General features: G+C 35.9%; 1 protein-coding gene across 24 annotated transcripts in view; it reads left to right on the top strand.

Moving 5' to 3' along the window:
• PPHLN1 (periphilin 1) overlaps nucleotides 1-27,799 on the top strand; it is a 144,260-nt gene that overhangs the window by 97,539 nt on the left and 18,922 nt on the right. For all 24 annotated transcript variants that reach the window (XR_003147415.3, XR_007406527.1, XM_049102754.1 and 21 more), the window contains one exon: nucleotides 9,130-9,270. Coding sequence is in view for 22 of the 24 variants with exons in the window: in XM_049102754.1 (XP_048958711.1) it covers nucleotides 9,130-9,270 (141 nt within the window). In the remaining 2 variants the exon portion in view is untranslated. The remainder of the gene's footprint in view (nucleotides 1-9,129; nucleotides 9,271-27,799) is intronic.

The following is a 27,799-nucleotide window of genomic DNA, read 5'->3' as shown; positions in this document are numbered from 1 at the left end:
CCTAAACCCAAACAAAAAAATGTCTTAAATGTGAAAAAGGTTTTCTTTCTTTTTTTTTTTTTTTTTTTTTGGAAAAAGGTTTTCATTGGGCCAATCAGTGTTGTTCAAAGTTTGACTCTGAGGGGAACATTTCAGGAAACTGGAAGCAGGATACCAGCTGCCGCGCCCCAATAAAATTCCAGGAGCCAACCCTGGAATTTCTATGCCACCTCATGGAAGCCTCTTCAAACGAGGTTGCCCCATCTGGGACACAAGTAGCCAAACTACAGGCAAATCCTAAGGCAGTACTGGTTTGGACTTCTTGTGGAGGACCCTCTTTTAGTTGAGACTAATCAAGTAAAAGTTGTTCTAGCACAATATGGGGCCCTCTTTCTAAAGAGAATGCTGGTATCATATTGGGGAGTTCAGTTGTCACCCATCGGCATCCAAATCCTTCTGGGACTAAGAAACTCTAATTGTACTGGTCAAATCAAAATCAGGTCACCAGTGCTAACTATCATTTCTTCACCACTGAAACATGATCGGCACAGCTGTTGTTGCTTCCTTTTTTAATGCCTGCCCATAAAGAGAAAACAAGAGGCCTCAAGGGATTTGGGAGCACTGGGGCTTTCTGAGTGGCCAGACTCATGGGAGGCCTTTCCTAACTTTTAATGTAGAACAAAGATCAATTATAGGACTCCTAGACTCTGGAGCTAATGTGACAGTTATTGTTTCCAAAGATTGATTTCCTTCTTGGAAGACTTATTACTCTTTTATAACTGTTAGAGCTTTGGGTAGAGCCCAAACCCTCTGAAAAAATGAAAAACCAGTCAAATGTACTAGGCCAGAAGGTCAAGTCGTCATGGTTTTGCCTTATGTCTTAGACCTTCCCATAATCTTATGGGGGCAGGATTTAGTCAGTGGAATGTTTGTATTGGCACCCCTTCTTCAAATTTGTCCTAAGGGCCACCGTCATTCTCCCACCACTCTGACTACAAACTGGCCCACCAGTTTGGGTGGAACAATGGCCTTTAAAGGGGGAGAAATTAAAACAAGCAACACTCTCAGATTAAGAGTAGTTAGAAGTAGGCCACACAGAGCCCTTAACTAGTCCCTAGAACACATCCATTTGCTGTATCTCTTAACAGTCTGGAAAATGGAGGCTCCTGCATGATCTCTGCCAAATAAATGCCCATATAGTCCCTATGGGAGCACTACAACCAGGTCTTCCAAACCCAGCATTGATTCACAGAAGTCATCACCACCTCATAATTTAAAGAACTGCCTCTTCACTATCCTCTGCACCAAGTTGGTAGAAGAAAATTTGCTTTCTCTTCGCCTTGTATTAATTCAGGAGCCCCACTAAAAAGATACTAATGGAAGGTCCTTCCCCAAGGAATGGTCAACAGCCCCAGTGTTTGTCAGGACTTTGTAGACCATGCTCTAATAGCACATCTGTGCTGAAGTTCTATATATCACTATATGGATGTTACTCTCTTGGCGCATCCAGACATCACGTTGGCTAAGATACACGCCCATTTGGCAAATCATACCAGCAGGGTAGGCTTACAAATCGCCCCTGAAAAGGTACAAAAAAGATGGAACTATGGAAATATTTAAGCTATATTATTATTCAAAGACACATCTGAGGACAGGGAGTCACTATTGCAATTAAGAAAACTATGACCCTCGGCAACCTTCAAAAATTGCTAGGGAATATTAATTGGCTTCGGCCCTCTATGGGCATTCCCACTTGTAGCCTGCAGCACCTCTTTACCTAAAAGGGAGACCCCAACCTCCTTTCTCCTCAAGTCCTTTCCCCACAAGAAGGAAAAATTTAAGCAAATAACTAAATGGCACAGTACTCCTCAGTTAGAATGTGTCACCCTTGGTAGTCTGATACATTTAATAATCTTTCTTTTTTTTTTAAGATTTTTATTTATTTATTCATGAGAGACACAGAAAGGGAGAGGCAGAGACACAGGCGAGGGAGAAGCAGGCTCCATGCAGGGAGCCCGATGTGGGACTCGATCCTGGATCTCCAGGATCACACCCTGGGCCAAAGGCAGGTGCTAAACCACTGAGCCACCCAGGGATTCCCTGCATTTAATAATCTTAAACACACCTACCAGTCCCACAGGCCTCCTCTGTCAACTCCCACATGTTGGGGTCCTAGAATGGATATTTCAAGCCCATCACCACTCCCCCCCCAAATTAAGTACTCAATTTAAATAGTGGGTTTACCTAATTAAACAGGGCATGGATACCAAATACTGGGCAAGACCCAGTTGTAATTAATCCAGGATTCAATAAGACGATTTCCAGGTGGCTCTCTACCAATCTGAAATCTTTCAAATAGTGTTAGTTGATTATCATGGAAACATTAATTTTTTTTCTTTGCTGCAAAACAAAGTCTTATAAGGCTTTCAGCTCCTTCCTCCTGCCCCCTTTACTATCCTACCTGCCACTCCTATTCCTAATGCCTTAACAGTCTTTGTTGACTGAAAATTGGGTATGGACATAGCTCAAACAAAGTACTTGGAGACATTTTCTCCAAGTCAGGAAAATCGGGTATGGACATAGCTCAAACAAAGTACTTGGAGACATTTTCTTACTGTACGTCACAGCTCCACTCAGCAGACAGAACTCAGTGCTGTCATTGCAGCTCTTCAGTATTTGCTGACGCTGCTTACATACTCGGTACTGTTCAAGTCATTGAAACAGCCATTACTCATGACAGTAACGATGAGATGCTTTTTGATATGATTAGACACCTTCAACCCATCAGAACAGAGTTAGTCTGTATCATTCATATCAGATCTCATTCTGGCCTTCCAGGCCCTTTGGTGGACAGCAGTGAAAGAGCTAACAAAGTAGTGATGTTTTCTACAACCATACATGAAGCATTTTCTTTTCATCAATTTTTCTACCAAGGGGCCAGAGCTTTGGCCTTAACCTTTAAGATACCTTTACAGCAGCTCAAGAAATCATTAAGACCTAACTGCTAGTGATACTCCCAAGATTGCTCCCCAAGGAGGAGTTAATCCGAGAGGATTAACAAAAAATGAGATCTGGCAAATGGATATCACCCATTATGGGCCCTTTGGGTGCCTTAAATACCTCCATGTCACCATTGATTCTTTCTCTGGCTTATTCCATGCCACAGCCCAATCAGGAGAAGCTGGTAAACATGTTAAAAAACATATCCTATCTATAGTCACCACAAATGGGCTTTCCTAAACAGATTAAAACTAACAGTGGTCCTGCTTATACCTCCAAGGTCCTTGGGATCTTTTTCAAAAGATGGAATGTTGAGCATGTAACCAGCATGCATATAATCCAATTGGACAAGCCATTGTCAAACAGGCCAGCGGCCTTATAAAGGCACAGGTATGTAAACAAAAAAAGGAGGACTATGGAGAGAGATACTTCCCCTCAGGAACAACCTTATAAAGTCCTATTTACTCTAAATTTTAAAAAATTGCAGTGCATCAGGTCTTATGGCCATAGAACAATATTTTGTTCTAGCTCAGGAAAGGCCCAAGCCTCTAGTCCTCTATTGACATCCCCTATAAGGACTCCAGTAGCAGGGGCCAGTGGAATTATTAACATGGGGAAGAGAGTATGCTTTTGTGTTGTCTCCTTCAGGAACTCCTCGGATTCTGGCAAAAGCTATATAACCCTATGATGAGCTGACATCTGCAGGGATCAAACCCAGTTCTAAAACTTCAGCTACTTATAGTCCAGCCACCCCTGGAGATAATGATGAAGAAAAGGAGGATGGAAACCCTAAGCTCCATGATGCAGTCCTCTGGGCCAACACAGGTTGACTGAAAAAAACTCACCACAGAAGCAGAAAAAACTTTAGACATCATGGGAACACCTATGACCCCTGCAAATTTACTCTTTTCCATGTTTGCATACATAAACATGAAGTCCAAAGCTCCTAAGGTATCTGTCTGTGCTGTTCATGTTATGGGAATTCCTTGGCTCTTCCCTATCTCTATGGGAAATCACACCTATTGGACACATATCTTGAACCTCCCCACCTTTGACTTCCTTTCCTGGGAGGACCCTGAACCCCCCATTTTCACCAATGACACCATTTACACAAAGGATAATTGGCTTCCCCCACCTGGCCCACTTCAGGACTGTGGAAAATTCTACAGCATACTTGGATATCACAGTGGATGACATAGACTCATTCATGATTCGTTCTTTCTTACTGAAGAGAGTTACCTTTCTGTGTTATAGTGTATACTATAGCCAGTAATTACTGTATTCCTTTTCAACCGCAATGATAAACCGTATCTTCACAGGATCCGATCGTGTAAGGACAGTAAAATATCAAATATTCATCAGGACTGCCGGGATAGGGGGTAAAATCAAATTGGGAAAAAATTACTCTAAACCTAACATTCCTGTATGTTCCCACCCTTGGGTACAAATTGTAAAAGGCCTCGATTTGAGCTGGGGCACCTGTAGATCGACAAACTTTGCTGGGTTGCCCATGATACTGCTGAACAGATCATGGTTTGCTCCTCTCACTCCTGCATACTTGCTGTGTTCCATGAGCCTTCTATCTCTCAGACAAATTCCTCATCTTCTTATTACCCCTGGATGAAAAACCTTAATGCTAGCTACCAATTTCACATGGCTCACTCCCTTTATAACACATTTGAATATAACCCAACTAAACATCACTCTTATTTTTGTGCTCAAAGAGAGAGCTGAGGCATGGATCCCAGTCGACCTAATTAGGATTTGGGTTGGAGATTCTGTCTTAAAAACAGGAACATGCATATATTGGCAAAAGCCAGTTATTCCTGCCATCAGTCCTGAAAACAGCAATGATGGTGGATAAGATACCCAGGCCTGCTGAGGTCAGTTTTCCCATCCCCTCTACCCCCCTAGTTAATGCTTCCGTAGGACCCATGCAGATAGTTACATAGGCAGTTTGCTGTCCCTCACGTGATTGCTTTCTTGAGTTGTTTTTCCTTCCTTCTGCATTCTTTATATTCCAGGGTAATAAAACTGGGAGTCAACCCTGACTTGGGGCCTCACCTCAGCACCTGCACTTCTTGGCAGTGCCTGGCAATGCAGTCCCTTGGAGCCTTTCTTTGTTACTAAGTATTGGACTCAGTAATCATTTTGTCTCTCAGCAGAACATGTGATGTGTTATTACAGTCCTCTGTTACAGTGTTGTTATCGATTAGCTCCTTTAGGTTTGTTATTAACCGTTTTATGTATTTGGGTACTCTCATATTGGGTGCATAAATATTTATAATTGTTATATCTTCTTGTTGGGTTGTCTCCTTTATAATTTATATATCTTTTTTTGGTCTCTCTTTATAGTCTTTGTTTTATTTTTTTTTAAATTTTTTTTATTTATTTATGATAGTCACAGAGAGAGAGAGAGAGAGAGAGGCAGAGACACAGGCAGAGGGAAAAGCAGGCTCCATGCACCGGGAGCCCGATGTGGGATTCGATCCCGGGTCTCCAGGATCGCGCCCTGGGCCAAAGGCAGGCGCCAAACCGCTGCGCCACCCAGGCATCCCCTATAGTCTTTGTTTTAAAGTCAATTTGGTCTGATACAAGTATTGCTAATCTGGCTTTCTTTTGACATCATCTGCATGATAAATATTTCTCCATCCCCTCACTTTGAATCTACAAGTGTATTTAGGTCTAAAGTGAGTCTCTTGCAAGCAGCATATAGATGAGTCTTGTTTTCTTATCCATTCCGTCACCCTGTGTCTGTTGATTTATATTTGATTTACATTCAAAATAATTATTGACAGATAAGTATTTATTGTCATTTTATTATGTATTTTGTGGTTGTTTCTGAAGATTTTCTCTGATCCTTTCTTGTCTTTCTCTCTCATGGTTTGCTGGTTTTCTTTAGCGATATATGTGGATTTTTTTCTCTTTATTCTTTGCATATTAGTACTTTTTGATTTGTTGGCATCATTAGATTTGAATATAACATCCTCTGCATATATTAGTCTATATTAAGTCAGTGGTTGTTTACGTTTGAACCCATTCTTTACTCTTCGTGTTTTAGATATAGGTTGTCATATTTTACATCCTTTTATTTTTGAGTTCCTTGACTGATACTTTACAAAAATACTCATTTTTATAGCTTTTGTGTTTCCTTCCTTCATACTGTCACTTCTGGTCTTCCTTACTGCTCAAAAAGGAAAGGAAACTCTTTATCTCTCTTTCAGTTCTGAATAATAATTTTGCTGGATAGAGTATTCTTGGCTGTGGATTTGTCTTGTACAGTACGTTTTATATATCATGCCACTTCCTTCTAGCTTGGAAAGTTTCTGCTGAAAAATCCCGATAGCCTTATGGGTTTCCCTTATATCTAACTGTCTTCTTTTTTCTTGCTGCTTTAAAAAAATTTTTTTATTCTTTTTACATTTTGCCATTTTTATTATAACATGTCTTGGTGTGGATCTGCTTTTATTGATTTTGTTGGGATTTGTCTGTGCCTCCTAGATCTAAATATTTGTTTTCTTCCCCACATTAAGGAAGTTTCCAGCTATGACCTTCAAGTAAATTTTCTGCCTCCTTTTCTCTCTTCTTCTTTTGGGATTCCTATAATGTGAACATTTTTACATTGGATGAGGTCACTACTGAGTTCTGAGTTCCCTAAGTCTATTCTTGCTTTGCATAGTCCTTCTTTGTCTCTTTTGTTCATCTTGCTTGCTTTCCATTACTCTGTCTTCAACCTCATTCATTCATTCATTCCTCTGCTTCTTTCAGCCTGCTATTAATTGCATCAGTTATGTTTCCTATCTTGCTTATTGCACTCTTCAACTCTGATTGTTTCCTTTTTATCTTTGTTTTAAGGGTCTTAGTGATTCTTTTCTCAAGTCCAGTGAGTATCCTTATGATCATTGCTTTAAATAGTCCATCAGGCAAGTTACTTCTACTGGTTTTGGTTAGATCTTTGGCCATGACCTTGTCCTGTTCTTTATTTGGGACAAATGAGGCTCTGCAAAATTCCTGGGTTGAGAGATGAGATATGGGAAGGGGTTTGGGCCAGTCTAATGGGTGCCTGCCATGCTTGAACTGAGACAAGGCTGACTAGGGTGAGCAGTTCCACCAGAGTGTGGGTGGGCTTTGGTGTAAGCAATTTAAATGGGGATTATTGGCACTGTAGTGGTTCCCGTGGGTGGCTCTGTGCTTATGCTGTGAGGGACCAGAGAAGGAAATGATGGCTTCATGTTCCTTTGTTCTGGGAGATCTCTGGGATATACTCTCAAGATGAGGGAATGACCTTCCCACTGTATGCCCCAGGCGCTCTTCAGATCACTGTTTTCACTTGGTATGTCTGAGGGTTGTTTGCCCTGCTTTCTCTCACAAAGCAGCCCTGGTACCTCTGGGCTTTCCCTGAGCCAAGCCCTTTGACTTTTATAATTACAAGTCTGAGGCCCCACTAGTTGCAAGAACTCAGTGAAATTTGACCCCTCTTGCTTTCCAAGCCAATTGTTATCCAGGATTCATTTTCTTCAGGCATTCTTTCGTGTGTTAGTGTCTCACACCCTTATCTACCACCACAGCTGTCGCCATCCATTTTTTTTCTTCCCAAGCCATGTTTCTGCACTTCGCACTTTCTTCAGTATGGCCTCCTCTCTACCTTTAGTTGTGGAGTTTATTCTTCAGGAGTTAGTCTTCAGGAGTATTTAGGATGTAGTATTTAGGATTTCTGGAGTATTTAGGATGACAGTTATCTAGTTGAATTTGTGGATTGAGGTGAGGCTGGGGTCCTCCTACTATGCTGCTGTCTTCCTCTCTCCATCACACTGTAAATTTTTTTAAGTTTTCATTCAGATTCCAGTAAGTTAACATATGGTGTAATATTAGTTTCAGGTGTACAATATAGTAATTCAGTACTTACATATGACAACAAATGCTCTCTTTAATCTCCATCACCTGTTTAACTCATCCCTTTACCCACCTCCCTTCTGGTAACAGTTTGTTCTCTATAGTTAAGAGTCTTTTTCTTGGTTTCTCTTTTTTTTCTTTTGCTTTTTTGTTTTGTTCCTTAAATTCCACATATGAGTGAAATCATATGACATTTGTCTTTCTCTGACTTATTTCACTTAGCATATAATACACTCCAGCTCCATCCACACCATTGCATATAGGAAGACATCGTTCTTTTTCATGACTGAGTAATATTCGTGTGTGTGTGTGTGTGTGTGTGTGTGTGTGTACGTACACACCATATCTTCCTTATCCATTAATCAGTTGATGTACACTTGGGCTGTTTTCATAATTTGGCCATTGTAGATAATGTTATAAATGTCACACAGTAATTTTTTTTTAAAAGATTTTATTTGTTTATTTGAAAGAGACAACACAAGGAGGGGGGAGGGGCCAGAAGGAGAGGGACAAGCAGACTCCCTGCTGAGCACAGAGCCTGACAAGGGGCCCAATTCCAGAACCCTCAGATCATGTCAGATGTTTAACCAACTGAGCCACCCAGGTGCCCCCACCGTAAATTTTTGAATAAACAAATGTAGTTAAATAATACTTTTCCCTCCTATTTTTTTTTTTTTTAAGTTTTTATCTTTTCCACAAAAGTGTGTTGGGAAGGTATAGTAATCGACTGTGAGCTTTTTGTGGGATTATGTATTTAATGAATTGTTGCTGTAAAATAGAAGTGATTATTATTGGTTTGGGGAATTTTCTTCTCAGTGATTTCAATAAATTTTTATACTACAAGAGCAAGATATTTTTAACTTCTGAAAGAGCCCTTTTCCATGTTCTTTTTTAATATGGTTATGTGTGCCCATACATCTCACTTCCAATTAGGCTTTTTCTCTTCAGTGTTTCTTAAGTAGATTGCTTAAGGAATAGTTCTAGGACAAAACCTTCTAACTAACTTAATATAGTGTAAAATATAATTTTGGAATGGATTAAGCTTAGAAGCTCTGTCTTGCCTAAAATTTAAAAAGTAGCAGTCATTTCCTCTTTAGTCCTCCTCACGTATGCTCGTTATGAATGGTAAAATTGAACGTATTTTCTTAAAACTGGTTGCTTTTAGCACTTTCTCTTGATATAATGTGTCAATTAGTGCCTATACGCAGTCAACTTAAAGACTGTATATGTAATTTAAAATTCCTAATTTTTTTAAAGGCAGGATCCACAGCACCATTGTTTATTGACCAGCCAGAGGAACCGGAGTCAAATGTAACAGATGGCATAGAATTATTTGAAGACAGTCAACTAACTAGTCGCTCTAAAGCAATAGCATCAAAAACCAAAGAGATTGAGCAGGTGAGAATTCAACCTTCTTTAAGTACATAATCTTTTGTTTCTGTCACTTTACACATTGTAGTTAGAACATTTATTGAATAAATATAGTTCATTTTATTGTTTTCACTCATGACTCTGAAATTAGAATGTAAAAAATTACAGAAATTGTTTGATTTGATTTCACAGTAATACTGATTAGTTTGGTTCCCCATCTTTTTATTTTTTAAATAAAACTTTTTTTAGAGAATATCAATATGCTTGGTAGTATGAAGCAATTGTAAACTATTAAAATTAACATGGATGGGCTGAAAGAAATGTTAAATATACCAAAATGTTAGCAGATGTTATTTTTAGAATATTGGGATTACAGATGTCTATGTTTTTCATTATACCTTTAAGAATTTTTCAAATATTGAAAAAAGTAAAGGATAAGTACATAGATTTAATTTTAATTATGTCATTCTGAAAAGTTAGGATCTTGCTTTTAATAGTTTAAATAGATTGCTTAAGGAAGATTTATAGGTCAGAACCTTCTAGATATATCTTACTATGCTATGAAATATAATTTTTGAATGGAATAAACTTAGAGGCTTTGTCTTACCTATTGAGATTTAAAACCATTTACTTTTAAAGCCTCTTCACATATGCCATTATGCATAGCAAAATTTAAAATGTTTTAACATGGAAATATTGCCTGTCTCATAGTGTATTATCACTCACGAGGATTAAATGAAGTAAACAATATTTGAAAGGGTCTTAAAACATATATAACATGGACTACAAGTGTTTTTTTTCCCCCCAGTATAATTAACATAGAGTGTTATATTAGTTGCACATATACAGGATAGCAATTCAACAATTCTCTAAATTACTTACTGTGTACAGGTGTTTTTGATGTTGTTACTCTCCAGTGCTTTGAGTAAATGGCATGTTGTTATATAGTCTTCTAAAACTTTTTTAAGAATAAAGTTAGATCTTTTCTCAGTGTGCTTTCCACTTTCACATCAATTAAAGCCTATTTGCCATGGTTGGATAGGAGATCATCTTCATCAAATCCTGATTGTGATTGTACAGTTCATATTGATGCCACCCCAATGGCAAAGGATAAGAATCTAGATAGGAGATTTGTCATATAAGCCAGAAGAGCTTTAAACTGGAGATGATGAGCAATGTCAGGTGCCTAGAAGAATCGAAGGAGAAAAATCTCTTTCTCAACAGATTGAAAAAATCCTGTTTAAATTGGTAATATGAAGATGATTGGTCCCTTTTAGGATATTACTTAATTGAGAGCATAAATAAAAGGTTTCCGCCTCAGATATATCCTCAACATGGATATGAATATATGAATATCATTACCCTATGTAGAATCACTACCCATTTGTCCTTTTACTCTTATTTTTCTCTGTAGTTCTATTTATTTATTTATTTATTTATTTATTTATTTATTTATTTATTTATTTATTTCCACTTGATACATGTTTTTATTTGCTTGTCTCCCCCTCATCATAATGGAAGCTTCATGAGAGCTATGTGTTGTTCATTACTTTATTTCCATTACCTAATATAGTGATTGGCATATAGTAGACTCAAAAGTATTTTCTGTAAATAGTGGATAGAGTCATAAACCTAGAAGTGACCTCTGAATAGCCCGAGTCACTGTCTTAACCTGACCGCCTAACACAGTGCCTAAGCCCAGCACTTTGTAGTAAGTTCTTGATAAGTGTTTATTGAGTGAATGACTTAATATTTTTCTTTTCCACCTAAATAGCAGTTCTTTATAGGAAAGGCTCTCTTGAGAATATAACGGGTAGAAAAATTTGAACTATAGGTTTGGGGAATTTGGGGTTGTCATTTATTAATATATCTATTATCTCCTTTTATTATTTGTGGTTGATTTATTTGATCTTGAAAAGATGAGCTATCAGATATATAGCTTAACAGTATACATAAAATTGTTATTTAGTATGGAATTAGTTTTTTGAAGTACTTTATAGCCATCCATACATGTTTGACCTAAAATATGACTAGATTTCTATTTTCACCTTCCAATTGTTCAAAAACACATGAAAAATCTGATACCTTATAAGGAATACTGAGATTATTATAGCAAAGACCGATGACCAAAAGACAGAAAAATCTGGAAAGACATTACTATATTCTGTTATGACCAGAGAAATAAAAAGTTATTAGAAGAAAACTTAATAATGTTAAATAATCTTAAATGTTAAAAATAAATTATTGTGTTTAATGTTACCATACTCTGTTTTTAAAAGAGCACTTTGGTTTTCATATATTGGCAAGAAAATCAAACCAAAACCCCCCCAAGATGTCAGAAAGCTAGAAAATAATCATATATAATTATTTTACAAATCTGTGTCTAAAAGTTATAGTGATTTTTGAAAATGAAAAAGCTTTAAGGGGATTTCCCCCTCATTTTCTCTATTTTAACTTTTGTACATTTTATTTTTAGAGGTTAAATGCCAAATGGATAGAAATAATGTAAAGGCTTGAATAGCCAGATGGTAGTTACACAGCTGTCCAGTAATTATTCTTTATTTTTTTCCACATGCTTAGAATATTTCATTATTTTAAAAAATGAATAATAACCCAAAAAAGCCCACATAGATGAGGCTAACAGTTTAAGCTTAGAATAATATAGAAATGTAAGTATTGGGATCCCTGGGTGGCGCAGCGGTTTGGTGCCTGCCTTTGGCCCAGGGTGCGATCCTGGAGACCCGGGATCGAATCCCACATCGGGCTCCCGGTGCATGGAGCCTGCTTCTCCCTCTGCCTATGTCTCTGTCTCTCTCTGTCTCTCTCTCTCTCTGTGTGACTATCATAGGTAAATAAATTAAAATTAAAAAAAAAAAAAAAAGAACTGTAAGTATTGGTATGCCCAAGCTACTTTTTTCTCTGTTACATCAAGTACAATATGTTCAGGTATTTTGTAAAGATAAATTACCACAAATAATTTTTTTTAGGGTGTCTATAAGTTAAGTTCTTCACCCTTTGAATCCCAAGGAAATCATTAATTCGTGGTAGTATTGCAATATAAAATAAATTTAATCTTAGACCAAAATTTGGTTTAATTGAATATGCCCACAAAATGCCTACTTGATGTTTAAGGGCATGCATAGGGAGGTAGTTTTTATCCGAATCACTTCATTGAGAGAGGAAGTTCATCTTCTTTGCCACATTATTGCCATCTCATCCCTGGGCATTTAAGAATTCTGACAGGGTTGGAAATGTAGATGCTTTTTGAAAAAGCTTCCCATGTTATAGTCAAATATAGCAGAGAACTACAGTCTAAAATACTTGAGCTGGAAGATAACAGTTGCATTTCTGAATATTGTGTTACTAGAGATTATATGAATCATCCCACTTGTACTTGAATGTCCTTTAGTGGAGATAATTCATTCTATTGCTACAACACATTTAACCTCCCCACTGGCAAGATCTGGGTTAGAGTCTTCTATCTTCTTTCTTCAGATGGAATTAGATAATCTGAGTATATCTGGGATGGAGTGGATATATACAATATGCATATACATATACTGCCTAGATCGTACAGCTATGAATGTCAGGATGGCTAAAATCCTCCTATAGACACAAGTAGCAGAGAAGCAGTTACCTAATGAAATGACTACTAAAGATAGTAACTGCTGTTTATTAGGGTTTTTTGCTATGCAAACTAATAGTCTTGAAGAAAGAACTTTCCATCTCTTCCCCCTCAAAGCACGGTACTTACTTTGTGATTCTCTCTCTACCTTTGTTATACATCTGTGGGGCTTATTAAAAGTAGAGCTTCTTGGATTTCTACCATAATTATTCTGGTAAATAGGTTATCAGAGTTTCCCAAGTTTTAATATGCATAGAAATCATATGAGTATCTTGTTAAAGTACTTTTTTTTTTACTCTGTAGGTCTGGGATGGGGCTTGAGATCAGAATTTCTTTCTTCCTTTTTTTTTTAAAAAAAAAAAGATTTTATTTAATAATTCATGAGAGACACAGCGAGAGACACAGGCAGAGGGAGAAGCAGGCTTCATGGAAGGAGCCTGATGTGGGACTGGATTCTAGGCCTCCAGGATCACAACTGGGCCGAAGGCAGTGCTAAACCGCTGAGCCACCCGGGCTGCCCAGAGATCAGAATTTCTAACATGTTCCTTGGTGATGCTGATTATCCTAATCTGTGAACATATTTGGAGTAAGGAATTAGAAGGAGGTGATTATTTTTTCTTTAGTTCTTCTCTAGTTTTCTAATATGTTCTAAAAGCCTGAGAACTATTACCACCCTAGTTTTATGTAAACTAAGGAAGTTTTATGTATTTTTAATTGATGTATAATTAACATGCAATAAGATCCATAGATCTTAAATATTCAGTTGGATGATTTTCGACAGTTATAAGACTGTAAGTAGCACCTATAACAAATATTTATTAAAGTCTTTTTCAGAACAGTTGATTATACTGACAGCAATAAAGATTTAGTCAGGAAGTAAAGTTATGATCATGTCTCAAAATCATATGATTTGATGTGGTTTACGTTAAATACCCTTCAGCCAAACCATTAAGGTTATATTTTAAGCAGTAACAGACAAGCATAAATTTCAAAGGACACAAGAGATTATGCAGTGAAAAACAAGTTTCCTTTATAATTCTTAGCTGCCCAATTTCTTTTCCCAGCATATAGACTATATAACATACATACGTATGTGTATACACTGTTTATATACAGCATTTATGTATGTACATACTTTGTGTGTATCTATATACATACATCTGGATCATGATTGGTCCTCATGAGTAGAGATAAGAGTTGGTGTATGTGTCTCCATATTTTTTTCTTTAAATATAAGTGGTGGCTTACCATGTACCCTGTTCAGTATATCCATTTTGTATCAGTGTATATAATTAGCCACCTTGATAAAAAGAAAAAAAATGGTGTATATGTATTTTTATTTTTTTATTTTATTTTTATTTTTTTTATTTTTTTAAAGATTTATTTATTTATTCATTCAGAGAGAGCGAGAGAGAGGCAGAGACACAGGCAGAGGGAGAAGCAGGCTCCATTCAGGGAGCCCGATGTGGGACTCGATCCCGGGTCGACAGGATCACACCCCGGACTGCAGGCGGCGCTAAACCACTGCGCCACCGGGGCTGCCCTGTATATGTATTTTTAAAATATACAAATATTACATTTAAAATGAGCAGGTTGGGGGACATCTGGGTGGCTCAGCGGTTGAGCATCTGCTTTGGCTCAGGGCGTGATTCCAGGATCTGGGATCAAGTCCCGCATCGGGCTCCTTGCAGGGAGCCTGCTTCTCCCTCTGCCTATGTCTCTGTCTCTCTCTCTCTGTCTCTGTCTCTGATGAATAAATAAATAAAATAAAAAAAAATAAAATGAGCAGTTTGGGAGGGGAGTTGGTATAGTTGTGGTTATCAGATGCCTGTGATTGTGTCTTATGAAGTACTGTATCAGTTTTAATGACTGCATAAGAGATCACCAGTGTGCCTGGTGATCAGATTTCTGAATCCATGTATTCTGAAATCTGTGTGTTTTAAAATACCTCTTGTGATTCTCATGCCAAGCCCAGTTTAAGAATAACTGGAATATCTGAGATTACAGAGAGAATCTTCATTTCTTGCTTACCAATCATTGTCAACCTTTCTCAAAAATTTTTATTAGTAGATAGAATTTATAGAATCTAAAACAATACATTTGAAGGGCTATGCCTGAAAATATTCTTTAAATGCATTATTCATGGTGTTTCTTAAATCATAGAAAATTATAATTTGTAGGGGGGAAGAGTCCATTTCTTTTTATTTCTTATTTGATGGATAATAACTAGAAAAAAATTTAAAAAGTACCATGAAAGCAAATTCATTTTTTAAAACCTCTTTAACGGTCTCTTTCTCTGTGTCTCCCATGAAGAATTTTTTTTTAAAAAAACTCAAAAAAAATTTTTTTCAACTATTTCAGAATACTATCTATCCTAACTCTGTCCTGATGTTGTTTTATGAAAATGCTAATATTTCTACCTTTTAAGTAAGTCTCTTGAAAGAAGGGTAGGTTATATATTTACCTGATAATGTATAGTTAAACTGTAGATAGGAATCCTCTCCTTCCTTGCTTCAGTTAGTTAAAAAATATCAAGTTAATTCAGAAGTAATTTTGTTGCCTGTCTAGGTCCTTAGATTTATAGGTTAATAAGGTTTTACTGTAAGCCTAGATCAATCTACTTAATATATAATTTTTCTTTTCCTTTACATTCTACATGTTAACCATTTTCTTGTGACCCTATGGGCTGCTCACTAGCTTTTTTCCACTTTTTCCTCAGAATAAGTAACTTAGACTGAATAGTCTTAGATCTCTTCTTAATCTAAATCATTTACAATTAGAAGCTAAATATTGCTGCTTCTGTACACACTGCTGTGTGTAGCTAATTTCAGATTAAGGTATAGAATTTTTAGGTGTTTTAGTTTTTTTGCATTTTAATAAGGACACAGATTCTTATATTAAAATTTTTTTTAAACTTAGATATACTGCTGCTATGTATTAGTCAGTAATTAGTATTTGTTGAGCTCATGAATTGTGTAGAAAATATTTTCTTCAGTAAATAAGATGTCACATTTAATCAGTGCTCAATCTGTGGCTCTTCTCTTTTTACAGTGTCTAGCTAGCTTCAGTCCACTATCAGTATAGACTGATGATTCCCAGCACTCTCACTAGTTCTTGCTTCTTCTCTCTCAATGCATGATAGGATATTTTTGTTTTACTTTTAAAATAAAATGGGTAGAAGATTAATCAAATGTCTCATCAACCATCTGAAATGTTAACTAGAGTTAGAGATATGGAAAAGAAACAGCTTTTAACACATGATGGACTAAAATGAAATTGTTTTCAAAGCAGTGGCAGCTCTATTGTATATGCATGATCTAAGCATTTCATGCTAAACTTACATAATAGAAACATTCTTTGTTTTCTCTTTTTATCAGGGCAAGTAACAAACTTCTTAAAAGTGCAGCTCTCGCCATTATCTTGTCTAGACATCAAGTCTGCCCTACTTTATTTAACAATCCATTATTATCAACCACGTGTTCAGACTTTACATATATAGATTTAGGAAAATGTACTTGTGTAAGATTTACTCCCCAAAATTTCTTATTCGCAAAACACATTAAAGATAAAACCTTTATTTTGGTCATATATCAAGGTTTTTGAAAGATATAATTTGTCAAAATCTGGTCATACTCTTATTCCAGAAACTTTTTGCTGAAGAACAAGTATAAAGTTTCATTTTAAAGGAGTTTCATCCAAAAGTTATGTCATAAGGTAATTTGTATCATGTTTGAAATGCTAAAACCAATCATCTCAGTTTTGACATTTAAAAATAAGTTATTTTATACCTGAAATAAACCTGTAACTATGAAGATTATTGACTCTGTTGTGATATTATTTTCACATAAAATATAAAATTTGGATAATACAGATAATTAGCCTGGTAAATACTGTATTTAATATGTTATATGTTTTGTTACTTATAAGTAACAAAAGAGATGAGGCCATCTTGGACCTTATCCCTGGGGATGTCATCACTTAAAATGTATCCAGTTGTAAAGCATTTCCAATATAGTTGTTCCCCATGACATAAGCCCTAGCACAAGCTTCATTCTCTCACCTTTCCTCCTTGTTCACTATCAACCAGTGCTAGGTAAGGATTTTCTCTAGTCGTTCCAAATTATTGTTCCTTGCTCTTCAGTTCCCCTGCTATAAGTTGACATGTCTGAGTATTCTCTTTACAGGACATTTGTACATAGTAAGGCATAGAAACACTGGATGTTTCTACTTAGTGTTTTAACTTCTCAGAGCCCTTTTCCTCATTTGTTATATAGGGTTAGTTACACGCTGTCCCACAGAACCAACAAAGTCTATATGTGAAAGCGCCTTGTCTATCAAAAATCATTATACAATGTTTCCAGTAGTATTAAGAATTACTTTGCCTGTTTTGTTGCAGCTTTGGAGTAATGACTACTTTCAAATTATTTCTTAGGAATATTATATAGCAAATTTATAGAAGTTTAACTCTGCGAGACTGTTTTCTCATCATTGTTAGGATTTGGCTTGTTAAACCTTTTGCCCTCATACTTTTTCTTTTTTTCTTTTTCCTTTTTCCCTCCATTCATTCAAAATGAAATGTAAAAATAATTTTACTATGAAATGTTTGTTCCAGGGTGGGAGCACTTAATACTTTCTCTTTACATTTTCCATTTGGCTTGTTCTTTTATCTCACTGGTTCTACTCTATTTTTCTAGATATAAGAAGTACCACAAAAAGTTTAATGTTTCCTTCTCCTTAGATTCCCTGCTTCCCCTCCCCATTTCTGAAACATAAATTATTCCCATATTTTCCTTTCATTTGTCATTTTTAAGATGTGATCCCTTGTGTGACATCTGCTGTCTTCTTTTAACTGTTGTTTAATTCAGGTATCGTTATAATAAGCTTGTCTGTCTCATAAACTCATGTGCTGACATTAGCATGAGTCAGTTGATATTTTCAGTTCATTTATATAAGATATTTTAAAAGTTACACGAAGGAAATCTTATGTTTCTACTTAAAGGTAACTTGAAATTAAACATTAGAAGTGAAATGACGACTTTTAGTAGCTGGCTCATTCAGAGACATTTACATTATCTGTTTTGTTGTTCCCCACCTGACTCTACGTCTTGTTTTATTTTGTTTTTTTAAAAAATATTATAGGAAATTGGGCAGTTCTGTTTAGAATACTTCAGTTAGCTGGGATATTATTTGTAGGATTTTTTTTGTCAGCCAAAAAAGCTGAATTTTAATATTTCTAATCCCTTAGTTATCTGGACTTTGGGGCAGATGAGCAGTTCAACATCATTTCTGGTTAGCTGAAGATAACTATGCTAAATTCTGTTATGCTTCATATTGTGCCCTACTTTTTTTTTAAAGTCACTTTAGTGATGTATAACATATACAGAAAGAAGTTTTCAAAACATATATGTTAACCTGAATGATTTCTTACAGTGCAGACTGGGGCACCTGGATGGCTTAGGTGGTTAAGTGTCGGCTTTCAGCTCAGGTCATGATCTCAGAGTTCTGGGATCGAGCCCCCAGTCAGGCTCCCTGCTCAGCGGGGAGTCTGCTTCTCCCACTCCCTCGATCCCTCTTTCTTCTTCTCCCTGTCCCCTTAAATAATATATAAAATCTTTTTTTTTTTTTTAAGATTTTATTTATTTATTCATGAGAGACCCAGAGAGTGAGGCAGAGACACAGGCAGGGGGAGAAACAGGCTTCCTGTGGGAAGCCCGATATGGGACTCGATCCTAGGACTCCGGGATCACACCCTGAGCCGAAGGCAGATGCTCAACCACTGAGCCACCCAAGCATCCCAATATATAAAATCTTTTTAAAAAATACCATTCAGATCAAGAAATAGAATGTTACCAGCACCCCAGGAGTCCCTTTATATCCTCTTGCAGTTACTACCCCTTTTTACCAAAGGGAGTAACCACTAAATTGATTTCTAACATTGTAGTGTAGTTTTGTCTGTTTTTAAACTTTATACAGACAGAATAATATGGTATATGTTATTTTGTGCCTAGTTTTTTGTTTTGTTTTGTTTTGGTTTTTTTGGTGCAACATTGTTTGTGAGATTCGTTGATAGTGTTATGTATAATAGAGCTCCTTATGCTTTTAATTTGCATTTCCCTGGTTACTAGTGATGCTGAGGACTTTTTCATTTGATTATTGGCGCCTCTTTTAGGAAGTCCCTGTTGAGATTTTTGCCCATTTTCCTATAAAGTTGTTCTTTCTTTTTTTTAATTGATTTACAGAGTTCTTAGTATATTCTAGATATAAGCCCTTTGCTAGTTATTTGTGTTGCAGATATCTTTTCCCATATTGTGGCTTGTTTTTTTTTTTTTTTTATTCTTTTGATATTTTGATATTTTTGGAGGAGTAAAAATTCTTACTTTTAATGTAGTCTAGACTTTTTTTTTTTTAATTTTTATTTATTTATGATAGTCACACACAGAGAGAGAGGCAGAGACACAGGTAGAGGGAGAAGCAGGCACCATGCACCGGGAGCCCGACGTGGGATTCAATCCCGGGTCTCCAGGATCGCGCCCTGGGCCAAAGGCAGGCGCCAAACCGCTGCGCCACCCAGGGATCCCCTAGTCTAGACTTTTTTAGTCTTTTTCTTTATTACTGTTATTTCTCTCCTATAAAGATAGCTTTTTTATTATCTTCTAGAAGATTTTTGTTTTGTCTTTCACATTGAGTCACAATCCTCTGAAAATTATTTTATGTATAGTGCATATTAAATATATCAGGGATCCAAGTTTCCCTTTTTTATCCCCCCATATGGACTTTCATTTGACGTGGAACCATTTATTGGAAAGACCATGTGTTCTTTACTGCTCTGCATTGACACCTGGGTAATAAATCAAGTGCCCGTATATGTGTAAATCTGTTTCTGGACTCTGTTCTATGCCTGTAGTCTTCTGATCTTCGCAATAGTACCATGCTGTCTCTGTTACCAAAGCTTTCTAGTAAGTCTTGATATCCACTAGAGCAAGTTGTCCTACCTTTGTTGTTCTTTTTCAAGAGTACCTGTACTTGGAGCTGTGAACTTCTGTAGAAATCTTAGAATCAGTTTCTCAAATTCTTGGATGCAACAGACAAATCCCGTTGGGATCCTGGCTCCAGATCTCTCAAGCGGTTGACATCAAACTGATAACAAGGGCTGTAAGAGGGCTCTATAGTCTCTGAAGACGTGATTAGAATTGCAAGATTTGCTTTCAGGCTCAATGTAGCTGTTGGCACGAGTTTCGCTTCCTTTTTATGCAGACCTCTCAACAAGGCTTCTCATGATATGACCTCTCCAGAGCTAGAGTCCCAAGAGAGAGAAAGGCTTTTCTGACTTTTTTGATCTATTCTCCAAGTCACCTACCATCTGTGGCTTCCACCTTGGTCTGTTCATTAGAAGTAGTCACTAAGTCTAGTTAACAATCAATAGGAAGGTATTACACAAGCATGAAAATATCAGGAGATGGGAATCACTGCAGGCTGTCTTGGAAATGGGCTGCTAAATCTACCATGATCAGTGTTAACTAACATTACCAGTCTTATTAGTCTTTTTCAAAGAACTGACTTTTGGTTTTATTCATTTCTTCCTTGTTTTGTGTTTTGTATTTTATACTTCATTGAATTCTACATTTATTATTTTCTTTCCTTCTTTTTTTTGGGTCTAACTGCCCTTTTTGAAAAAACTCTTGGGGGCACCTGGGTGGCTTGAATGGTTTAGCATCTGCCTTTGACTCAGGTCGTGATCCTGGGGTCCTGGGATCGAGTCCCACAGTAGGCTCCCTGAGAGGACCCTGCTTCTCCCTCTGCCTGTGTCTCTGCTTCTTTCTCTGTGGCTCTATGAATAAATAAATAAAGTCTTTAAAAAAAGAAAAGAAAAATCTCTTGAGCTCTAGGTACTGATTGATTTGTAGCTTTTCGTTTAACCTATAAATTCCCTCCTACAGGGCTTTAGTTGCATCTTCCAGAAGTTGATGTTATTTTTATTGGCATTCAGTTTAGAATATTTTGGAGGGATTTCTTCTTAGAGTTTAGAATATTTTGAAATTTCCAAATATAGGAGATTTTGTATTTTTTTAAAAAATAAATTTCTAATTCAAAACTGCTATGGTAGAAAACATACTTTTTAGGATTTGAGTCCTAAGAAATTTGTTGTGACTTATATTGTAGGCCAACAAATAGTCGGTTTTTGTAAATATTTTATATACCTAAAAAGAAGATGTATTTTGTATTTGTTGAGGGCATTGTTTTATTATAATGACAAGTAGGTAAAATTTATTATATTAAATCCTCCATATCCTTGTTGGTTTTGTTTGCTTGTCTCATCAATTTCTGGAAGAGTTGTGTTAAAACTCTCAAATGTTTGTGAGTTCATGTATCTCTTTTAAATGTTTTTATTCCTTTTATATATTGAGACTATGATGTAAAGTGCATATGAATTTACAATTATTTCGTATCTTTCTGAAGTAGTTTTCTTAATCTTTAACACTTCCTCATATTTATCTAAGTTTTTACATGATATCTTTTTGTCACCTTGCTTTCAGCTACTCTATATTCTTGTATTTTTCTTGTAAGTAGCATATAGTTGAGTTTGTTTTTTCATCCATTTTGATAAAATATGTCTTTACTTGGCTCATCTGGTCCATATATTTAATGTAGTTATTGATATATCAGTTTTTAATTATTCTTCCTATTCTGTAGTCCTTTCTCTCTCTCTCTTTTTTTTTTCTTCTTTGGGATTTTGAAAATTATCATTCATTTCAGTACACCAACATTTTCCTGTTAGTTATACACTATTTAACACCATGCATTCCCGACTTACTGAAGTCTAATATACACTACTACTTTTAACTTCTTGATGATCAATGTAGGCATTTCAGAGCACTTTAACTCCATTCAACTTCCTCTTGATTGATCTATTACCTATTGTCTATTACAGTGTGTTCTAATTCCATATATATTTTAAACCCCACAAGATACTAACAGTCTTCTTTGTCGTTTATATTCATTTAGGTTTATTTAAATATTTACCCTTTTTAAAATTTTCATTGCTTCTATGTCTCCAACTTCCATAAAGGAAGGATCATTTTCTTCTACCCAAGAACAGTGACTGAATAGATCTTAGTGTATCCCTGGTATGGAATTTTATATAGTCAGTAGAAGGGTTTATGGAGAATTGCCACAATGCTGCTGCATTAGTTTAGTAGTTAGAATAAGTACTGTAGGAACTTTGGAGTTAGAGGATTTGACTTGAATCCCATTTCTGCTGCTTAACTATCTATGTGTCTTTGGAAAAGTCATTTTATTTTTCCTGAGCTTTGCTTTGCCCACTACTCTAAGGGGAATGGTGCTATTATCCACTTCATAATAATGTTAGAAATAAATGGGAATGCATATTTAAGTTGGCTAGGACATTGTCAATAGCCAAAATGGCTGGTGTTACTATTTTATACTGTCTTTCATGGTTGATGAAAAGTATTTAAGTCTTCATGTGCTTATGAGGCTTTTGTGGGTTAGCCTGGAATCCCAACTTAGAAATATAAGGCCCAAACTCCAAACAAGTAACTTATAAGTTACACTGAAAAATATCTTCCTTTGATCATTCTTGTATTTTAAATTATAACATTTTTGAATGGGTTAAAGTTATAATTAATGTCATTAAACCAAGAAGGAAAAAATGAATCTTCTTGTCAGTTTCATCTAGTGATTCTCATGAGAGTGAAAGGTAAAGAGCAAAGTAGATATTGAATAACTGAAATGAGTAGGATAGTGATACTATGATACTATATTATTTCCATTTACCTAGGATGGTAATAATTATATTGGGGCTACTAGGGCTTTATTTTTGCACATGTATCTTTTAAAGGTATTTTGCTTGGGAAAAAGTTTTTAAAATATATAATAGCAATGCTATATTTGAAGTAAGGCTTTTGCCTCTTATTTTTTCTCACCCATGCAATCCCCATGTTAGATTGATAGGAAATGTTTTATGGTAACTTTGAAATACTCATTTATTCAGGTTACAAAGTTTTAAAAATTCCCTATCAGCAAATATCCTAGCATGCCTCTCCCCCATTAAGCTGCTTCTTTGTGTCAAAATTTTCCGGAACCTTTCCTGAACATATGCATTCTATTGTCTTCTGCTATATATAGACTAGGTACTTATTTCTATCTTTAGGATAGTTTTAACTTTGAAGATTATTTATTTTTACTAGGTTCATTGGCTTATTTAGGCCAACAGATACACACACACACACACACACACACACATTCTTCTTTTGAGGATTCTCAATTATAATTCCCTTTTCTTTTTTTTTTAAGATTTTATTTATTTATTTAACAGGGAGAGGACCAGAAAGAGAGGAAGAAGCAGGGAGCTTCTTCTTCTTCTCCCAGGCTCTGCAGGGAGCCAGATGCGGGGCTGGATCCCAGGACCCTGGGATCATGACTTGAGCTGAAGGCAGGCATTTAACTGACTGAGCCACCCAGGTGCCCCTCAATTATAATTGTTGCCCAGTTTTGATGGTTTTTTACTGCATTGATTTTTAATTGTGGTTTACAATGTTTTACCCTGAAATTTTATTATTTTTATCAGCATCCTTCATTGACACTGTTTGAAGAAAGCTAGGAAGAAAAACCTTTTGTGCTTATCAACAACTGTTGTACTACGTGCATTTCTCTATCCTTTGTATTTATTGTCTAAAAGTTACAGATCAGATCTTAATAATATTTTATAATCTAGAGATTTTAAGTAGTACTTATTTATTCTACTTAAATATTTAAATTCATGTGATTATCTCAATAGAGGCTTTTTCTTACATAAAAACATTTTTCCATTCCATGTTATAATGTAGTACATTCTTGATTATGATCATGAAAAGGATCAGGGCCTCATGTAAAGCAAAGGAATAAAAGATATTAAATTCACTTCCTAAGAAGTCTGGTGTTAAGGGAGGGTAGTTTGTAGCATGTTTAATTTTCAAGATTTTGTTTTATTTATACTAAAAAATTATTTTTTTATTCACTGACTTCGATTGCACAGCCACTTGTTGTTTGCCCATGAAAGTTGCACAGCCAAAAGTTAGTAACATCTTTTCCTCCTACTCATAACTAGCATATGTTCACCTACAATACTACTTATACCTTTTACAAATTGAAAGGAAAACCACCTAATTAATCATCTTTGTATCATTTGGAGTTCTTTGCCTGTGGTAGGCTCAGTAAATGTTTAATAGTTGAATGAATGTAATGGAGTCCTCAAAGCACCCTGAGCTCATGTAGTTTGGCTCTGCTATTTTAGCTTGCAGATAAATACTAGAGTATATCTTCAAGAATCTTTTCCTTCAGGGGATTGGAAGTAAAGGAAGAAGCAAAATTATCTTTATTCATTTGTTTGCAAAAGCAGAGTCCTTAAGATTGAGATGATTTCTCATAAATTTACTGCACATGACTAAAGTCTATGTTGAGAAGATTGTACAAAATACTACTGATGTAAAATATTGGATCTTTGTGACAACCCATGAAAGGGTAAGGGGAAGAGATTCTTTTTCTTTTTTCTTTTATTTTTTAAAGATTTTATTTACTTATTTGACACAGAGCATGAGAGAACATAGGCAGGGGAAACGGGAGAGAGAGAAGCAGGCTCCCTGCTGAGCAGAGAGCCCAACTTGGGGCTCAGTCCCAGGACCCTGTGATCATGACCTGAGTCAAAAGCAGATGCTTAACTGAGTCACCCAGGCCCTCCAAGATTATTTTTACTTTTCAGAATGGAATTTTACTATAATCTGTTTAGATATGGATTGTTTTAAAATTTATTCTTATTAAGATAATTTATGCTTCATGTATCTGACAATTTGGAATTTTCATTAGAGTTAGAAAATTATGTTATTTTAAATTTTGAGTGTCTTCTTTTTTTATGTACTCCAGTTGGATGTAGGTAGATTTTTTTTTTTTTAATCTTTCATTTCTCCTAAATTTTCTTCTTTTATATTTTTTTTCAAATCAAGAATTGTAGGTGTTTTGTTCAGGACTCTGAATCTTCACTTGTATATAGTTTACTGAGTTTTTAATGTCAGTTATGTTTTCCATTTCTAGAAGCTTAATTTAGTTTTCTTAAAAAGATTTTTAGAATTAGATCGTTTATTGCTCATGTTTTTATTCTTTCTTATTTCATTCTCATTTTATTTTCTGTAACCAATAATTTTAATACCTGAAGTCTGAGAGCTTTAATCCAGCTGCTGTTTCTGCTGACTCTTGCTCATGGTAGCATGTTCCCTTGTGTAATTTGTATTTTGGAGTTGTGAGTGTATATTTAGAACTTCAAATGCACATGAAAGTAGACCTGTCTTTATGAGTATTCAGAGGAAAGGGCATCTCATTGCCTTAAGAGGCTTGATCAAGGCAGAGAAGTTTCCCTTTTTCTTTTACTTATCGGTGATTTTTGTGTTTGTTTATTTGTTTGTTTTCTAGTTCATCCTGTCACAAAGATCCTAGCTTTATGCAAAGGCCTGAGATTCAACTCTATCTTCAGAGGGCCAAAGGTGGTGATGATGTCTCTTATTCCTGACAAGTCCTTGGTTCTTTAGGACAGCCATAGCCCATGATATTAGCTTAACACTCTGGTTTCTTGTTTCTTCTTCTTTTTTTGATTGCTGGCAATTACCCTTAGTTAACTCTTTTTTTTCTTAAGATTTTATTTATTTATTTGAGAGAGAGTGAGAGAGAATGTGAGGAAGGGAGAGAGAAAGAGCAGGAGCAGAGGAGGGGCAGAGAGAAAGAAGTGAACTTCTCATTGATAAGGGAGCCCCGGTGTGGGACTCAATCCCAGGACCCTAGGATCATGACCTGTGCTGAAGGCAGAACCCAGGTGCCCTATACTTAGTTACTTTAAGAGCTTAGCTGTGCTTTTAAAATAATGTATTTCTAAGTTTTTTGAAGAAGAGTTTTTTTTTTTTTGAAATGTGTTGTTTTTCCTGTCTTCATTTTACATGTTTAAAATGCTTGATTTGTTCCATCTCATACTAGAAATGGTAGAAATGTGACTGTTCTTTACTTAGTGCTTTCTGTTAGGCTTATTTGCCTTGAAACTGAGATTTTTAAAGAATGAGTTTCAGTTAGGAGAACCAAAGAGGCTTCATTTTGGAAGTGACATTTGCTTGGATCCTTAAAATTCAGGTAGGCTCTCATAGGTAGAGATAGGAGATAAAAGATTTCTAGACAGAAGCAAATGACATGAGCATAAGATGGAAAATAGGGAACTATAAGAAATAATAATTACAAGTAGTTTGAGTAAAACCGTGTCTTACATGGGTGTTTTTTAATGAGGGAGACTGAAGATTAAAAAGAAAACAGATGGAATAATTGATAAAGCAAGAGAGACTATCAGTAGCACAGATGAACTTAGCCTTGAAAATTAGAGAAAACGTTTCTGTGACTAGGGCAAAGGAGAATAAAGTGGCAGCCATTTTTAAGATTGAGAGGAGATAAGTTTAGGAAAGGCAATATTGCTAAGAGTGAGGGGAAATGGGATAGGGTGGAGAGAGTCCTATCAGCACTTGGAGTTCCTGAATCAGGCATGGAAAGGACTCAGAATACCCCATATGGTGTGTGTTGATATGGAAGTCAACAAGAGAGGTTAAGGAGTGGATCAAATAATTGCAATTTTGGACTTTTTCCAACAATTCACAGCATCCTTTGAGTAAGAGTGGAAAAGGCAAACCAGATTATTTATCCACAGTTGACCAAGTAAGAACACCTTAAATGTTGCTTTAAAAAAAAAAAAGAACAACTCCCTAGTAAGATGGTAAAAGTGATGTTAATTGAAAAAAATTAATGACACAGGCTTAGTCTCTTTTAATCTTTAATTCAGCTTTAAATGCCAAGAAGTATGACCAGTTCTATGGCCCAGGTTTTTGAGCAGCTTACATATTGTGCAGGTCACAATTAAAGAGGCAAGTTATAAAAACATCTATAACTCAGAATAGCCATTGATCATGATGCATTTAAAAGGGGAGATAAAAAAGAAAAAAGTACTCTAGTTTTTAATGTTTTTGAGATTTTTTTTTTTAACTGAGGCAGGAAATGGCTAATATAGTTTAGAATTTTCCAGCTAAAAGGAATGAACAATAGTATTTTTAAACAAAGGTGAGTTGCTGTGCTCCAGAATACTTTGAATCTCGATTTTCCTAGCCTAATGGAATGTTGCTGTCATTATTTCCTGACTTCTAAACCTGTTAAATATAATTGCTTCTCTGTTTGGAACACTCCAGCAGCTTCTCATTATATTTAGACTAAAAATCCAAAGCCTTTACCTTGGCTTTAGAGATCTGCTACTTTTGTCTACTACCTCTCCCTCCAAATTTCTTTCACATTATCTTTGTGTTTTACTGTGCTGCAGTCATACTGTCTTCTGGATAGATCATACTTTCCTGTCTTCTTAGTGGCTTTGTTTATGCTATTACTCCTGCCTGGAATGCCTTCACTAGCCTCTTCTCATTCTTTAAGGCCCTGCTTAAATTTTAGCCTTTCATTCAAACATTTCTTTATTCTCCTGACCAGTTAGTTCCTCCATCACAGAACCTACTTTATTTTATATAATACCACAATTATACAATTATACATGTTTATGTATTTTCATACATTTTATTTTATGTCTTTCCCACTAAGAAGAAAGCTTCCTAAAGATAAGGATGGGATATTTTTATATTTACCATTTGTGCAGGGCTTGTACATGCTAGGTCCTCAAATATTTGTTGACTTACTGAGCTCTCAAATGTTTGAGTGAATGGTTTCTAAGTATTAAGTACTTGATATTTGTTGTGTCACCTAATTCTCACAACAGCCCTGAGACCTAAATTACTGTTGTAATCTCCACATTACAAAGAAGGCAAATGGGCTGGGGCAGCCCCGGTGGCTCAGCGGTTTAGTGCTGCCTTCAGCCCA

The sequence above is a fragment of the Canis lupus genome, chromosome 27 (assembly GCF_003254725.2).
Source record: "Canis lupus dingo isolate Sandy chromosome 27, ASM325472v2, whole genome shotgun sequence".
In the NCBI taxonomy this organism is placed as follows: Eukaryota; Metazoa; Chordata; class Mammalia; order Carnivora; family Canidae; genus Canis; species Canis lupus.
Note: the sequence above shows the minus strand (reverse complement) of the source record. Positions and strands in the feature narration are given on the sequence as shown.